Source organism: Octopus sinensis, linkage group LG2 (assembly GCF_006345805.1).
Source record: "Octopus sinensis linkage group LG2, ASM634580v1, whole genome shotgun sequence".
NCBI classification, from domain to species: Eukaryota; Metazoa; Mollusca; class Cephalopoda; order Octopoda; family Octopodidae; genus Octopus; species Octopus sinensis.
Window position 1 is genome coordinate 126,266,049 of NC_042998.1, and position 18,534 is coordinate 126,284,582.

General features: G+C 34.4%; 1 protein-coding gene across 3 annotated transcripts in view; it reads right to left on the minus strand.

Moving 5' to 3' along the window:
* LOC115229201 (coiled-coil domain-containing protein 149) overlaps positions 1-18,534 on the minus strand; it is a 49,631-nt gene that overhangs the window by 9,120 nt on the left and 21,977 nt on the right. For 2 of the 3 annotated variants that reach the window (XM_036499214.1, XM_036499220.1), the window contains exons 10-12: positions 16,450-16,529; positions 14,580-14,621; positions 3,112-3,441 (exon numbers count right to left, since the gene is read on the minus strand). In XM_036499214.1, the coding sequence (XP_036355107.1) occupies positions 3,112-3,441; positions 14,580-14,621; positions 16,450-16,529 (452 nt within the window). The remainder of the gene's footprint in view (positions 1-3,111; positions 3,442-14,579; positions 14,622-16,449; positions 16,530-18,534) is intronic. The other variant, XM_029799598.2, reaches the window with a different exon arrangement.

Below are 18,534 nucleotides of genomic sequence, written 5' to 3' on the forward strand. Positions count from 1 at the left end.
ACTTCATAAGAAGCAATGTTATTAAAAAACAAATGTGAACGGAATGCTTTCTGTGTTTCTTAAATGACTAAATTTGACAATGTAACTGTTATCACCACACAAAAGCATTAACACTTTAAATATAGTATGACTATATAAATGAAAAAGAGATTAACATAGGCATTTTTATACCTAATATTATATGCATATTATTATTTTTATGTGTATGTGTGTATATATTTACGTTTTTTATGTCTAATCCCCCCCCCCTCTCTCTATATATATATATATATAGAAAGGAGAGATTCAGTCCATTTGTGTGTTTGTTCATTTGTTTGTCCACCAAAACGAAAGTAAATGGTTCAAGGGAAGCTATTATGTATATGTATCTTATCTACTATTATTATTATCTATATATATATATAAAAGAGAGATTCAAAAAGAGATTCTTTCCATTTGTGTGTTTGTTCATTCATTTGTCAACCAAAATGAAAGTAAGTTGTTCAAGGGAAGCTATTATGCTTTTTCCATATCTATATGCCATTGTCTAATTTGTCTCAACAAAAATTATGCAATGGTACAACATTAATTGTGCACAAACTTATGAGGAACTGCATTGAAGTAAATATTCTCACTGGTTGTGGTAAAGGTGACACTGTCTTCATTCATCACATACCAGTTATACCATCTAATGTCTCAGTCAAAGTTAAGCCATTACAGTTTCTTATCCCACTTTCTTTTGCCATGAGCATTAATAAAACTCAGGGCCAAATACTAAAAGTTGCTGGTTTGCAACTTGAAGAACAAACAGAAATTCGTATATGAAATTCATTTTTCTTTCAATTATTACATGCTTTTCTCTTATATAATACACACATACAGGACAAGTAAACCTAAATCTATAGTCGTAGTCTCACCCTGGTTCAGATTCGAAACTGAATCTTTCAATTCTCCTTGGGCATACGGCCTGTTCAAATGTCAAAAGAAGCCGTGACAAATGGGTCTTCCACTTCACCTGGGGCCTTCTCGGTGCCTTTACACAGTCACCTGGATTTCATGAAGCTATTCTATATCCTTGGTTCCCAAACTTTTTCAAAATTTTCATCCTACAGATCCCCTTTTAATCAGGAATTTTTCAATTCTTAATTTGTATTTCATAAATATTTTCTAAAGATTTATGTGCACAAACATATTTATGTAAGTAATAATGGAATAATTTATTTATTGGTATATGTTTATATGCTTATTGATAGAAAAAATATAGATTTTTAATTACTATATTTGTTGATTGTAATTTAGATACTTATTTTTATGTATTTATTATTTTATAATTATTATATGCGAACTAAAATCTAAAAATATTAATAGTGATTGTTTTGTTAAATAGTTTAGTAATTAAATATTAGAGTATAACCAGGTTAAAGATATTCTATAGTTTATTAATGTTTTGTAAGCTAAATTATATCTTCACAGATAAATACATTTTTCTATCTATCTACTCTATTTTTTTACCTTAAATATTTAACATAATAAATGTATTGTAGGGAACTGATATTAATGTTTTAAGTTTCAAATTTAGTTAATGGTATTTCTTCTATAAGAAAAAACATTATTTTATTTATTTTTTTAATAAATATTGTTTAACTCTGTTTGCTTATTTATTTAACTATTATTGTTAACCTGAAGATTGACTATAATTTTAAATTGAATTCATTTCAATTAAATTTAATTGTAATTCGAATTTCATTATAGCCATGAAACATACGTAGTCTTTTACTTATTATATATTGATTATTCATTTTTATATTTTTTGTGATCTAGTTATTTGTTTCATAAAAATATTTTTTATTTGTTATTTATGTTTTGGTTTATGTCTATCATTGTTTGAGTTGCATAATAGTGGTTTTATCTCTAATTTATATTATATATATATATATATATATATATATATATATATATATTTATATATATATTTATATATATATATATAGGTGCAGGCATAGCTCTTATGATTAAGAAGTTTGCTTCCTAATCACTTGGTTTTGGGTTCAGTTCCACTGCATGGCACTTTAGACAGGTGCCTTCTCCTATAGCCCTGGGCCAACCAAAGCAGATTTGGTAGATGGAAACTGAAAAAGTTAGTTGTACTAATAAATGTGTATATGGATATAAATGTGTGCGCATTTGTGTTTCTTTGTTTTAACACTTCATGGAAGTCATGGAAGTTATCACAATGCTAAATAAGCAGAAGAAATGTAAGAAATGTATACAATATTTTCAATTAAAAATAGCAAAATAGTGACTAAATTAATTTTCTACTTCTACTGGACTCTGTTTTGCTTATACTTAGTATCAATGCTTCAGGCATAAAATCAAATATTGCTCAGAAGGTTTTGATAGTAGGAAAATCAAAAGCTTTTGCTTTAAAAGTGAATTTCTAAAGTTAAAAATGGGTGTGATTCTTTTTCTATACACATACTTAATTTATCATCATCAATTAGGTAAAAAAAAAAGAAGGGAGTTTATGTCAGCTGTAGCAGAGTTTGATCTTAAATCCACAAAGAAATTAAACCATAAATATTCAGAATGATGTCCTTAAACATTTTGCTATTTTCTTATTCAATAAATTATAACAATGTCATAAGGCATGATACAGTCCACTAAAAAAGACAAAAAAACTGCCTTTAAGATCTAATACATGGAGTAAAATATGTAAAAAAAATAATAAAAAGAAAACCCAAAACAAGACACTTTATAAAAGCAAGGAAGATATTTATCTATCTTCTAAACATTAGAGAAACATTTCAGGAGTAGGGGCTAAACGCTAGTGAAGTTAATGAGACACAACTCCACAGAAAGGCAGTGCCTCATTGAGTTTACTGGGGTCTTGTCTTACAGGGTTCCCTAGCACCTCATCTTTAGATAGGTTGTTAGTCAACCACAGAAAGCTATTTGAAGATGATTTAGCATTTATTACAAACAATATAGGATAAATACAGGATATAATGTTTTACCCAGGAACAGAAATTTTGAAGTGTAACTAATGAGCTTGTAGTTCATCACATCTCTATTCATAAAAGAGACTCTGCAAGAAATAAAGCAAGAGGGAAATAAAACTTTCTCATAGCTTACCGAAAAATTTTAGGTCCAAACTGTTTGCTGAAATTTCTCCATCACTTTTTTCTAAGGATTGCTGATTTAGAATTTCTTTAGTTGGAAGTAAATCTAGGTCTGTGAGTGAGACAACTTTATATGGAGTTTGTTGATTGCTATGGGAAGGGCTGTTATCTACAGTGGATGCAGGAGTACTCAAAGTCTCCAGTGTTTCAGTATCTTCTTCAGTGTCTTTATCGTATATAGCGCCATCAGGCTCAGATTTGTTTTCTGGTGAAGAGACATCGGGTAACAAGGATTTCACTTCCTCATATTCTGACCGGATCTTTGCAAGGACTGGATGGGGACCTGGAAGAACAAATGTAATGGTGTAAGTTAAAGAAACATTGACAGAAATGGTAATATCTCTTAGATCAAAAACAGCATGCTAGAGAACATAATTAAACACTACAAATATATACAAAATACAGGTGTAGTTGTGTAGTTAAAAAGTTAGCTTCCCAACCACATGGTTTCCAGTTCAGTCCCATTGTTTGGCACTTTGGACAACTGTCTTCTACTATGGCCCTGGGCCAACCAAAGCCTCATGAGTAGATTTGGTACATGGAAACTGAAGCTCACCATATATATATGTGAGAGAGAGAATGTTTGCATCTCTTTGTCCTGACATTGCATGGCTGTTGTAAATAAATATCATTCCTTTCCAAATTTCTGTGAAAATGTCTGGCCAGGGAGAAATATCACCTTGCTTGGAAATAGGTAAGGGTTGATGACAGGAAGAGCATTTGGCCTTAGAATATCTGCTTCTATAAACTCTGTCTGACCCATGCAAGCATGGAAAAGTGGATACTCATATGACGATGATAATGCAAATGTGTCTGACATTGCATATATGTGTAAAGTGGGAGACAAATGAGCAGCAATGTGGAGTTGTGAGGTCCCTTTAATCATGATGAGGATATAGCTACCTTTCTAGTACTGGTGGGATGAGAAATGCATCCAATAAATTCTGTGAAGTGGTTGGTGTTAGGAAGGGCATATAATCAGAAACCAAGCCAAAATGAAATATGAGTGAGATGGTGTCACCCTGACCCATCTAAGTGAGTAAGTCTGTGCAACCCATGGACAGCAGATATAAAACAAGATGATGAATAATACACAGATACAGTCTTCAAGAGTTTAGTTAATTATATCAATCCCTTTATTTCATTTTATCAACCTCAGAAAGAGTAAATACAAAATTGTGAGGACTGAATTTCAACTTGTAATATAGAGGGACATATAAGGTAGTGAGGTGGTAGACTCGTTAGTATGTCAGGCAAAATGCTTAGTGGCATTTCTTCCAACTTTACGTTCAGATTTCAAATGCTGCCAGGGTCAACTTTGCCTTTCATCCTTTCGGAGGTGATAAAACATGTACCAGTTGAGTTCAATCAACTCATCCTCTCCCTCAAAATTGCTGGCCTTGTGCTAAATTTTGAAACCAATATAAAGGGACATAACTAAATATCACAAAGTAATTTGTCCAAGTGTCTACTGATTTTGCTATCCACCTGCCAATACACACACACACCTGACAAGCTTCTGCACATTTTCTGGTAACCAAATTTTATTCACTATGTCCATGTTATGAATGTACTCAGCATTTTAAATTATTTCCTTGCTTGAGTTAACGTAGTCTATCCAGTTGAAATTTCTATTTTTGAAAGGAACAGCATGAAACCAGTGGTATTGAACAAATATATTATTGCAATTTGCTCAGTTGCATAATTTAATCCATGCATGTGTTTACAAGGTCATGCTTTTATGTGGGACAGGAATGAAAAGGAGATGGAAATGATTTTTACAGTTGTAGAATCCACAAAGGGAGGAAATGTTTATTATATGTGTGTCAGCTGTTGTATGTGTGCATACATGTGTCTGCATAGCTGTTTTCAGAAGTGTGTGCATGTGTGAATATATAATTTGCACATATATCAAAAGCCATGTGTGTGTGTGTGTGTGTGTGTGTGTGTGTGTGTGTGTGTGTGTGTGTGTGTGTGTGTAACTACTTGTATGGACAGTATATCTGTGTATATCTGTTTCTTAAGTTGTGATGTTGTTTATGTCAAGACTGCCATACAGCTATTTTCTTGGCAGGTATGTATGAGGGTGTGTATGTGCTTTTGGTAAGCTTATTTTGTTTCTATCTTTAGTAAATGTGAGAATGTTGAGTTCATGTATTAGTATGAGTTTTTAGAAGCATGCATGTAAAGTTTTTTTGTGCATGCAGACAGGTATGTGTATGTACATGCTTGTGTTAATATTAGATGTGCATGTTTATTTATGTGGCAATAGTAGAGGTGTGTGTGTGTGTGTGTGTGTGTGTGCATTTGTCAAATTGTGATATCTTAGTGTGGTCATGTGTGTTTTCTTAAGTATGGTGCATGTATATATGAAAAAAAGTGTTCAAAAAATGGTAGGTTTAGTATTAAAATCACATTGTTGGAAGGTTCCAAGAAGGAACATAAGTTCCTTTCTCTTCATAGACAGAAGAGGCAGGCAATGCAAGCTCAGAAAGGAAGTACCAAGAGGTGTGGTCTACTGAGTAGAAATGATGCAGACAAGTGAAATGTTGTTGAGCTGGATGTCCAACCAAGCATAAATAATTCTGAAACAACAAACAGTTTATTCATCAAACTAATAAGGCTTGTTATTAAGTGATCCAATGCCTAAAGTTTGTGTGTGTGTGTGTGTGCATGCTCATACATGTGTGTATACCATATTTATATATAGATATACAGAGAAGTTGAGGTTATAAGAGATAATGGTGTCATTGAGACCCAAAGGTGTCAGGTAATGCTGAATAAGTGCTATAGACAGACCATAGTTAAATTCCAGATTCGGTAATATTGCGAATAAAGGGTTCAACGTTGGTTCTATGTCAGCGTGTGTATATACAAATTTTTTGTGTAATGAGATAAAAAAACAAGGCTGTATAGATATTAGAACATTTATAGATAGAAGGTCTCACAGCTGTTTCTAGGATATTATAGGAATATTATTAATTAATATCCTAGAAACAGCTGTAAGACCTTCTATCTATAAATGCTCTAATATCTATACAGCCTTGGTGTTTTATCTCATTATGCAAAAAATTCATATATATAGATATACATACATATACACATTTAGACATGTATACATACACACGTAAATGTTCTGATGTTTGCTTGTTTGTCTGGAAACAGCTGTACAAATTCTCAATGAGTTTTCACAAAAATTTGCATACGTTTTTTTTTAATGTTTCATTCATTAGATTGCGGCCATGCTGGGGCACCACTTTGACCCTTTAGCATTCAGATTACTCTGTTAAATGCAATGCTTTTTGAAGTGATCATGCACAATCTCATAGATTAGAGATTTTGATGATGTAATTGTTTATTTTTAGAATAACATTATAGGGAGTGCATGAGAGGCCAAACCTGGCTAGGTTAAAGGTAAAACTGGTAGAATATTTTGGTTACATATGGCCAGTTTAAATACTAAAGGGTTAAAGAACTTTTAGTTGAATGAAACAACTCCAGGATTTTCTTTTTTTAAGCTTGGTACTTATTCTATCACTCTCTTTTTGCCAAACTGCTAAGTTAAAGTTGCCAAGTGGTGGTGGTGGACAAACACACACACACACACACAACAGGCTTCTTTCAGTTTCTTTCTACGAAATCCACTCATAAGGATTTGGTTGGCCTGAGGCTATAGGAGAAGACACTTGCCTAAGGTGTCACACAATAGGATTGGACCTAGAACTAAGTGGTTGGGAGGTAAGCTTATTACCACACAGCCATGTCCGTTCCTTCATAAAGACAGACGAAATGCCACTAAGCATTTTGCCTGGTATGCTAACAATTCTATCAGTCAAAATAATTTCAGAATAATGCATGATGGAATAAAATGGAGTCGAAGGTTTCCCTGGGGCAATATCTGTACATTTTGTAAGGCGGTGAGCTGGCAGAAATGTTAGCACGCCAAGCAAAATGCTTAGCGGTATTTCATCTGTCTTTATGTTCTGAGTTCAAATTTTGCCAAGGTTGACTTTATCTTTCATCCTTTCGGGGTCGATAAATTAAGTACAAGTTGTGTACGGGGTCGATCTAATCGACTGGACCCCTCCCCAAAAATTTCGGGCCTTGTACCTAGAGTAGAAACGAATATCTGTACATTTTGTAATGTGCATGCTCAACTGGACACAGATACACACACACACAGAGTGATATACACCTTTGTGTTTGGCATACAGTTACCATGACAACAACATTTGATAGTCATTATTGTATAGAAACAATCTTTTGTTTTGGCTTTTATTTTGTTTTCAATGAACATGTCATTATAAGATTGTTCTTCTAACATTGAAAACAGAAGTCTAAAAACTGTCAAGTCATCCAACTTATGTAGGCATGGATATAAAGATGATGATAGATCAGATGCAGGCATGGCTATGTAATTGCATAGTTTGCTTCACAGCCATATTGCTTTAGGTTCCATCCCAGTTAGCAGCACTTGGGGGTTAGGCAAGTTTCTTCAGCTATAGGCTGAACAATACCTTGTGAATGAAATTCAGCAGATTAAAACTGAGAGAGAGAGAGAGACAGAGAGAGTGTGTGTGTGTATGTATGTGTGTGTGTATGCATATATCTGTGTGCGTAAATATATAGAGATATATAACACATACACACACAAAATCATTTGAAGAATGCAGGAATTATACACAAGCTACTTCAAGTTTCATGTAACTGAATGGGCTTGTATAACATATTATGCAAAATCTGATAACTGTTCAGGATTAAATGTCATGACTTTTCCATGAGGAAATGTGAGGGAAAAAAAAAGACATTAAAGGAAAGAGGGATAATTAAAATTATCATTAGTGTTGAATGATTACATCTAAAAAAAAATCTATGCCAAGTGAAAGTAGTCAAATAGGGGAAAGGTAATAGTATGTTAAACTGCATGTCTAATCAGATTAGGAAGGGGGCATTTTATATACATGTGCCTGAATACATCCCTTGTAAACGATATATCCCATTACTGAGTGATTTAGTTAACTTCAAAACTAGGGAGTAAAATGTATTTCACTTGAAAGGCAAGCATTGGTGACAGGAAGAGCATCTATCTACAAACTACAGCCTTATTCAATCCATGTAAGCATTGAAAAAGTGGACATAGAAATGATAATGATGCACATACACAAGTTTGTGAGTGTGTGTGCGTGTGTACAAGGACAGGTAGGATATCAAGATTAAATGGATTTATCAGCATAAAGAGAAAAATGACTAACATAAGCAGTGTAGCAAAGAAGTCAACATACATGGCAACATGGCTGTTGGTTGAGGAAAGATAGCATTTCTTTATGTAGACTGTCATTGACAAGAAAGTCATACAAGTTTACATGATGTTCTATTCACATGCAAGCTATCATCATCATTGTTAAATATCCACTCTCCATGCTGGCATGGATTAGACGAATTGACAGTAGAAGGCTGCACAAGATTTCTGTATGTTTTGGCACAGTTTTTATGGCTGGATGCCCTTCCTAACATCAACCACCCTCCAGAATGGACTGAGAGCTTTTATGTGTCACAAGCACAGGTGAGGTCAGTTTAGCATGGTTTTTACAACTGGATGCCCTTCCAGATGCTAACCACTTTACAGTGTAGACTGGATGCTTTTTACATGGCACCAGCACTAGAAGGGTTACCAAGTAACTTGCAAGACAAAGATCCTTTGAGAGAAGCAGGGGCATTGGAGGAGGTGATCTTGTGTCAGATGATGAAAGGTTAGAGTGTGACAGAGAGACAGAAACAGGTGTCTAGCTGTACAAGAGGTATATGGATAACCGGCGAAAGAGAGAGAGAGCATTGCTGGAGCATTAAAGCAGTAACAGATCATGCTCAGTATGAGCAGAATTAACATAATGCATTATATGGTTTTCAATAATGCAGATGGCAGGCAAAAATGCAAAAGAACAAGCAGAAGGCAGTAAAGATCAGTCTTCTCAACAAGGTCTGGTAGAAGCACTTGTTTTCCTAAGTCATACTGCAATCATGAAACAATGGCCAAGTTTGATGGTATGGTCTGGATTGACAAAGTGTCTATGTTTTTGAGTTCACTGTGCTACTTGAAGGCTATGTGGAGTGGTTCTGTGAAAGGAAGCATCTGAAATATGAAGGAGTTACAGAGTGGGTGAGGCATAAGGATGGTAGCGTACATTACTTCAAATGACAATGGGATTTTAGTTACAGGTCACCATTAGAGAAAATGATGTTGTTTGAAGGAACCAGAATAGTTGTGACTTAGAGCACAGAGCTGATGAAGAAAATATCTTTAACTCAAACTATATGTAGAATAAATAAAAAGAGATGTGACTGTGTTCCAGTTTTATGCTTTTTTTATAACAGATTTTTCATCTTCTGCATCAGTTTCTTACAGTTAGTTTCAAGAAAGAGATACAATATAGTTGTATCTTTAATGAAACGTATTGAAAACAATAGTTAATTCCCATATATATATATATATATAAATCTGTCTCTTTGTCTTTCTATCCACACACACACTCTCTCTCCCTCTCTCACTTTCGGTTTTAGTCACAAACTGTGGTCATGCTGAGGTACTGACTTGGAGGGGAGTTTCAGTAAATGAAATCAATCCCAATACTTATTTTTCTCTCTCTAAGTGTTGAAATGCTAAATAATGGGTGCATAAACAAAGCAACACAAATTATCAAATGCAGTTAACACACACACACACATACGCATACAAATCTATATATACATACACACACAGACATTAATTATTATTATTTAAAATAGTTTAATTTGGCCCCAAGCAACTTTAAAAAAAAAGCTTCATAGGCTCTTTACAGGAACCTAGCCTGTCGGGCTGAGGTAGCTGAATCGTCATTTAACATCCAAATTTTTCATACTTGCATGGGTCACATAGAATTTGTTGAGGTAGATTTTCTACAGTTGTCACCAACCCTCACTTGCCGCCAAGCAAGATAGCCTTTTCCCATTGCTAAACATGTTTTTCACAGAAGACTGGATATGAACAACCTTGTTTGTGTGATGACATATCTAGATAAAGACACACACACACACAACAAGCTTCTTTCAGTTTCCAATTACCAAATCCGCTCACAAGGCCTGGGTTGGCCTGGGCTATAGCAGAAGACACTTGTCCAAAGAGCCACATAGTAAGAATGAACCAAAACCAAATGGCTGGGAAGCAAGCCTCTCAAACACATAGCTACACCCGTGTCTTAGTGATTATTAACCAATCAATGTGATTACAAACATACAAACAGTACATCTGATGGTGGATTTTTACATCTGAAACAGTATAGGACACAGCTAAACGATAAGAACTTATTCAGCAGCAAGGCTCAATCTAGAGTTATTCATTAGTTAAGTTGATAATCTTTTGTACACATATGTAAATTTAGCTTTCCCAACATTTGTATGCATTTGTTTATATCCAAAAGATAAGCTTTACCTGATCTTTCTTACACAAACATTTATTTGCAATAGTTGAAGTCTTTCATATAGCAATCAAATACATGTGCAATAATCTTCTTAAATGAATTGTTACTTGAATGCTATAATATCTGCTATATTTTATGAGCATTAATGATATGTCAAATTGGAGTAGTGCTATTTGTGGGATATATAAAAAAAACAACAACATTAGTTGATAATTTAATCATTTTATAGAAATGCTCCCCACTCCTGAAAAAAAATTATTAAAAAAAAAACCAAAAGAAAACCTAGACAATTATTCAAAAATAGTTATATTAATAGCAAAATATAAAGCAAAACTTGTGACACAGATAGCACATCCTTGTAACAAACCAATTCTAGATGCCCCAGGACACTATTTCATGAATTGGTCAATTTAATATATCAACAGGCTGAAGATTTAAAGTCTGCTGATAATGAATGAAAAACAGACACAACAGTGTTCTCATTATTCTCGCCAGATTAAAACTGTGCAATAGCAACCACCACAACCACACGTGTGTGTGTGTGTGTGTGTATTATTTTATTGGGTTTGGCTTGAGAGCTGTGAAACAGCCAAATATATATGTGTGTGTGTGTGTGTGTGTGTGTGTGATTATATTTAAAATGATTGCGTATACTCAGATGTGGAAAGACTTGTATTGTGGAAATGTGGAAATTGTTCTGCCATATAGAGAATTTTCACAGTGAAGATTTTTCCATATCTGAGTGTATATGAATATGTTAAATATAATTGTACACAAAATTTAGGTCAATGCTGCTTTGAGCAACTCAAAGTAAGATGCATGCATGCGCACGCACTCACACGCGCACACACACACACACACACACAAAATAAATATGGTTCTTAAATACTATCAGACTGAGGCAATTTATTGTTCTCAAAGGAACAGTAAATATTCAGCTTTATATGTTCAAAAGAAAAAATTTTACACATATTTGCACTCAAAAAATCTAAGAAAATGTTACACAGAAAACTGTAAAGAAATATCATAATTGATCTTAATACATTATACACACATGAACATGGGTAGAATACAACTATTCAAACATTATAAAGAGATGTCTTTGGAAAAACATGTACATGAGTGTCTTACAAAACAAAATGTATATTTATAGATTCAAGTTTGATTGTTGCAAAATATGCATGTGTACATATGTGTACACACACATATATGCATATGTATACTTTTACAAACAGACTGTTGCATAAACTGAAATCAATTTTGCACCGATATGTATTGCAATGTTCAGCCTGTAAGCAAATACTACAATGATACTGAAGGAAATGCAAAACACCAAAACTATTGAACCAAAGAGAGACAAAGAAAAACCAAATGATCTATTACAGATCTCAGACAGAGTGTGAAACCTGTTTATTAAGAAACTTATCATCAAGTTCATTAAATATCATCATCATCATCATTTAATGTGTTTTCCATGCTGGCATAGGTTGGATGGTTTGAGAGGGGCTGGCCAAATGGAGAGCTGCATCAGGCTCCAATTGTCTATTTTGGCATGGTTTCTATGACTGCATACTTTTCCTTACACATAAGTCCTGAGGACAGCTGATATCTTGAGTATTGAGGCAATGGTGCACAAGCACCAGTTATATTGGACTGGACCCTTATTAGAATGAAGGATAGTAGGATCCCTAAGCAGATGCTATATGGGGAACTTGTGAATGGAAAAAGACCCCGGCAGAAACCAAGGATGTGATTTAAGGACTGTGTCAAGTCCTCATTATATGCAGGAGACTGACTAGGAGAGCAATGCTTGTCATTACCACAGATGGAGGATGCAGGTTAAGGAGGGGTGGTCAACACTTTTGAGAGAGCACATATTCTGCATGAGGAACTTAAGTGTGCTGCTCGAAAGTGCACTGCTGGTGTAGTGAATGGGGAAAACTTTGGTAAGCATTGGTTTGTAATGTTTGTAGTTGTGTATGCTTGTCAAGAGCAGGGCTCATAAGCCACCAACGGAACTGCAAATGCAAATTATTAGTTAGTCCTAGAGCACACAATGTTCCTGAAGGTCAGCAATGGTCTTCCTCGGTCACGAGTGGATGACCATCATATATATATATATATATATATATATATATATGTGGCGAGAATGGATGAAGATAGGCGTGTGAGAAAGTGCCAATCCCTAGCAGTTGAGGGAACCCGTGGAAGAGGTAGACCCAGGAAAACCTGGGACGAGGTGGTGAAGCACGACCTTCGAACATTAGGTCTCACCATGGAAATGACCAGAGACCGAGACCTATGGAAGTATGCTGTGCGTGAGAAGACCCGGCAAGACTAGTGAAGCCATAACCCGTGGCCCCTACCTGGGACGTAGTCAGTCCGCCTGTGCATACCTTCCTGCTTGTGACACTTGTGAAGACCTGTTGAGGCAAGTCAAATCAAAGTCAAATCGAATCAAGTCAAACCAAATCAAAATAGATGAACATCAATGGAATTTGTATCCTTGTGGTACCAGTGCCGGTGGCACATAAGAAAACCATCCGAACGGGACCGTAGCCAGTACCGCATCGACTGGCCTCCGTGCTGTGGGCACGTAACAAACACCGTCCGAGCGTGGCCGTCTGCCAGCCTCGTCTGGCACCTGTGTCGGTGGCACATAATAACACCATCCGAGCGTGGCCGTCTGGCACCTGTGTCGGTGGCACATAAAAACACCATCCGAGCGTGGCCGTTCGCCAGCCTCGTCTGGCACCTGTGTCGGTGGCACATAAAATCACCCACTACACTCTCGGAGTGGTTGGCGTTAGGAAGGGCATCCAGCTGTAGAAACACTGCCAGATCTGACTGGCCTGGTGCAGCCTTCGGGCTCCCCAGACCCCAGTTGAACCGTCCAACCCATGCTAGCATGGAAAGTGGACGTTAAACGATGATGATGATGATGATATATATATATAAATGCATTTATAATGGTGAAAAAGGCCTCACAGAGGAGATGACAAAGAACCAATGCTTCTGGCAGTTTGCTGTGCTTGAGAAAACAAGTCAAGCTGAGTATATTTATTGCTGTTCATGCATACAGGTATGTCCTCTACATCCCTCTCTCAGCCAAGAAATCATTGTCTTGTGGGCTTATGGGTGCTGGTGTTACATAAAAGTGTCCATACTGGTGCCATGTAAAAGCACCTATGCTGATGTCAGGTAAAAGCACCCAAGCCAGTGCCACATAAAAGCGACCATGCTGGTGCCATGCAAAAGTGCTCATTACACTCTGTAAAGTAGTTGGCATTAGGAAGGGCATCCAGCAATAGAAACCATGTCAAAACAGACAAATGGAACCCAGGCTGTTCTCTAGCTGGTCAGCTTCTGTCAAACCATCCAACTCATGCCAGCATGGAGGACGGACATTAAATAAGGATGATGATTTAAGTATGTGTGCATGTATGTGTGTGTGTGTATATATATATATATATATATAAAACTTAATCTATAACTCACATTCATAACTGAAATGAAAATTACTTTAATACCAGGTCACTGAAGTGTCTTTCAGGCAAGTTACTAATGCTCCAAGTGTCTTATCTTGGCTAAATAATTAATTTTCATAATCAATAAGGCTTAATTAAATATTCTCAGACAGTTTGATAAATCTGATGATAGATTCAAATTAAACATTTCCATGCATAAAAACCATAAAAATTATAATAAAACCATCACCAGCCAAATTTTCTCTTGTCAAAAACAACTGCAGTGTGCTTTAGAAATTTCCCCATAAAACATATCAAAAGGCAAAGAGTAAAGCAAAGAGATATATAAAAGAGAAAATTTAAGGCACATAAAAAGGTTTCCCTTTCTGAAATTGGAAAAAAAAATGCATATGGAAGAGAGATATAAATTAAGAAGGGAAGAAATTGGATATGAAATACCATGAAGCATTATCATTTCAAGTCTTGAGTCCAAGACTTACCTGATGGACTTGTGTCTGTGTCAGTGCTGAGCAAATCAATAACTAATTGTAAGGTAAATAAAACGGTAAGTTAAACAAAATGGCCCACAATATAAAAAAGAAGATGATAAAAAAAATTGATGATTCAAATAGTTTGGTAGACCTGGTCAAACAAAATGGTGGTCATTATTTTAAATAAAATATAAGACAATATCAGATGAAATGTTTGCCCAATTGAAATTCATTAGTTGATCTGAAGGAAGAAGCTGTTCATAGACTTCATCATAGATACAACCCCCGAAGTAGAGATGTCCCCTCTGTACTAGAACTACATTAGACAATAATATATCAGATGACATAGGAGAAAATGCAAGATTGTGTCAAACAATAATAAACTCAAACAAAATATATCAGAAGAAAAAGCTAACTTCAAAGATATTGAGCTTCTACAATTATGATGAAAGTGTTTAATGAAGTTTTTAAAGTTTTTCATTAGGTTAGAAGATTGTTTTTTGCTTTTTTATTACTATTTGTTTGGAATTTTAAAAATGATGGTCATCAAGATATCCCAGTGTTCTTATGGGCCTGTGGTCTGCTGCTGGTTAGCATATACCCAAGGGAAGCAACTGGACTGATATGGATTTAGGACTCATAACAATGATACAAAGAGCAAAAAGTTGCAGGATGACGCTATTGGTTATACTAAGTAATCATACATGGCAGGGGGTAAATAAATTTGACCCTAGTAAGTTGTCTAATTAGAATACATTAAAATACATCAAAAGATAATATACTGTAGATCAGTCAAAAAAAGCTGATATGAAAAGAATTGACTTTGATGACAACAAGGATAAGAAAGAAGCTAAGAGATTTGTACAAAGTTAAAACAGTACTAGCACATGATGTTAGCAGAGAGTTGTTAGTGCAGAGGTCATGATGGTCTGGATATATGAAGACAAAAGATGTAAACTAGCATGTAAGTTGGTCATGTTAGTCTGGACATGTGATCAAAGTAGATGGCAGACTAATTTAATGATGATAACAGTCAGTAAAAAAGTGCTATGACATGCTTTTAACAATAGCCAGAGAAGAGTTTGATCAAGTTGTTATCTATCATTACAATTGCTGAATAAACAATAACATTTATAGAGCACTACAATTGAACATCAGGAAGGCTGGGTAGCAGTTATGTGAAAACATTGTAATGCTAATTTTAATAAACAAAAATATTTTAGGAATAATGTAGCGAGCATCTATGAAATTCAAGACTGTCTATGTATGTATATGGACATGTGTCTCTGTTTATATTGTCATACATAATCTTGTTATCATAATGATTGTAGTCTCTCAATATCTGTTCTGTTGTTGTAACTAGCTTCAGGTAAATCATTATTAAGCAGACTTATGTTTAGAGACATTCCAGCCATGATCATACCATTTATTTTCAAGCAGAGGATTACATTAACCAATGTGTCCTTCCTTTTTACAAGATGGTGAAGTGTGATTTGATAGAGATTTGGCCACTTTTCTGGCATACTGAATGACCAAACAGAAGATTTTTCATTGGCTTCACCATATTCATTACCGTATAATATGTATGTTATTGTATGCCATTATTGCTAATTAAACATTCCGATTTTTATCTTCTGATTTTTTGTTTCTCAAATCTAGTAGAACAATAAAAAAGAAAACAATTTTCCTTTTTATAGTATCTGAATTATTTCCTACATAACTAAGAACAGAAAATAATAAAAAAACAACAACAAAAAAACAAAACAAAACAAAAAACAAAACAGAATTCCCTGGATATAAAACATTTCAAAGAGATAAAGTAAGAATGAGTGAGACAAATGGAGATCAAAATACAAGTAAACACATAAGCTTAACTCACCACTTCCAATGTTCCATAAACCAGAAACTTCTAATGTTCGCAGTTTTTTTTCCAATTCTGCAATTCTATTCCCCAATATTCTGGAATGAAAAACAATTAATAATGAAATAATTAAATAAATAGTTAAATAAAATAAAACAAAACAATGTAGAAATCATCTCTTACACAATGTAACATAAATTTGTGGACAGATATAATCAAATGAATTGATCCAAGTATAAAGGTGGAACTAATTTAATAGTCTTGCAAGAACAAAAATCAGATTGGATCTTATAAGGATTTGAACTCAAGATATAAAAACATGAAACTAATACTGTACATTATTTAATTTAGCAAATGTCCATTTTTGTTGACATACCACCCTTAAAAATATTATTTTCTAATACTACATATTTTTTTTGGGGGGGGGGGTATATAGTTGATTAGACTGATGCCAATATTTAAATGGTACTTTATTTTAATCAATCATTGAGGGTTGAAATGAAAAATTATATTTGAACACAGACCATAAACAGGATATAACTAAATACAGCAAATCATTTTATCTGCTGCCCTACCATTTCTGCCATCTACTACCTTGATAATAAATATTTCTCACAAATTTGGGGAAGTGGGTTGGAACAGTGAAAACAAAAACAACTGCAGTCTGATTTAAATTGAGAATGTAGAAGGACAAAGCAAAATGCTGTTAGATATTTAATCTAGTATTTTACCATTTCTATTATAACATTAACTTTAATAATAATGATGTCTACCATAAAGACAAGGGCAGACAGGAAAAGGCTGTAGCTGATAATTTTGACACTAATACTTGAGTAGTGCTATTTTATTAACCCTAAAAGGTGAAAGGCAAAGTTGACTACAACAGAATTTGATCCCAGAATAATAAAGATTAAAATAAAACCAGTAATTACTAGTATTTAACAGTAATATCAATTGAGATACTATAAGATAAAATGCTCATAAGGTTATCTTAAGTTTCCTTCATCTCACTGAAGTCAGTATTAGACTTCAGTAGGGTGAAGTCTTAGGGAAGAGTAGAAATTTGTGCAGGTTTTATAATGCTACTCAGGACAAATGCATTACCATACTTGAGAGTTATGAGCTTGAAACTATCTAACATATCATCTTGGGTTGTGATAATATTTATGATTAGATCATATTATAAACACAGATTATCATTTAAGATGTATAAGTAACATTAAGTTTGGTTAATAGTTGGCTTGATATATATATATATATATATATGTGCATAAGTCCCGTAACACACCATATCATAAGTAAATATCTTGGAGACCTTGTTTTTATGTTGTGTATCAAGAGTAAGTTAGTTATCAGTTATACAGTATTCCTGATGTATACAGGACTTAATAGTTCTGCTTGTGGAATAAATTTATAATTTGGTGGATTATACCAAGTGAGAGGTCAGGATCTTGTCACAAACAGAGAAAAGTATCAGTCATGAGATATGAACCAATGACTCATTAGTTGGCAGTTCAACACTCAGTTAATACAGACAGTGGTCAGATTAACAAATAAACCTGGGAGCTATTTATCCAGATCTGAAGCTTCATGATTTTTTTTTTATTTCCATACTACTCACATTGAAAAAAATTTTTTACTTTCCTTATTAAAGAATGATGGCAGAACAATGTAAAGTACACCAGACACCAAGTTAATGATTCACTTCACGTCCTGTCCTCAGTACTGCTTTATATCAATGGTCAAAGTACTTAGCTCTAAGAAGATATTACTAGGTGGTAGTAATTCATCATAATCAAGTATTAATTTCAGCAAGAAAAGTACTTGTGATAACATTCTATCTAGAGGTTGATTTCTCTCTCATTTGCTTAATGTTAGAGAAACCGAAGTTGAACTACAGACCCAAGAGATCCTTGTGATTTGGAAAGGATAAGGTTTCATAAGTGAGACGTCCTAATAAGCCAAAGAAACTATCCACTTAATGACAGATACTTGTGAGAGATCAGTTTCAATGAAATTGATGGTTTCATACCAAATAGTATATACAGTATATAATTATAACCTGAGTTTAGATCTATTTGCAAAGTTAGCCTAGATGTTTGA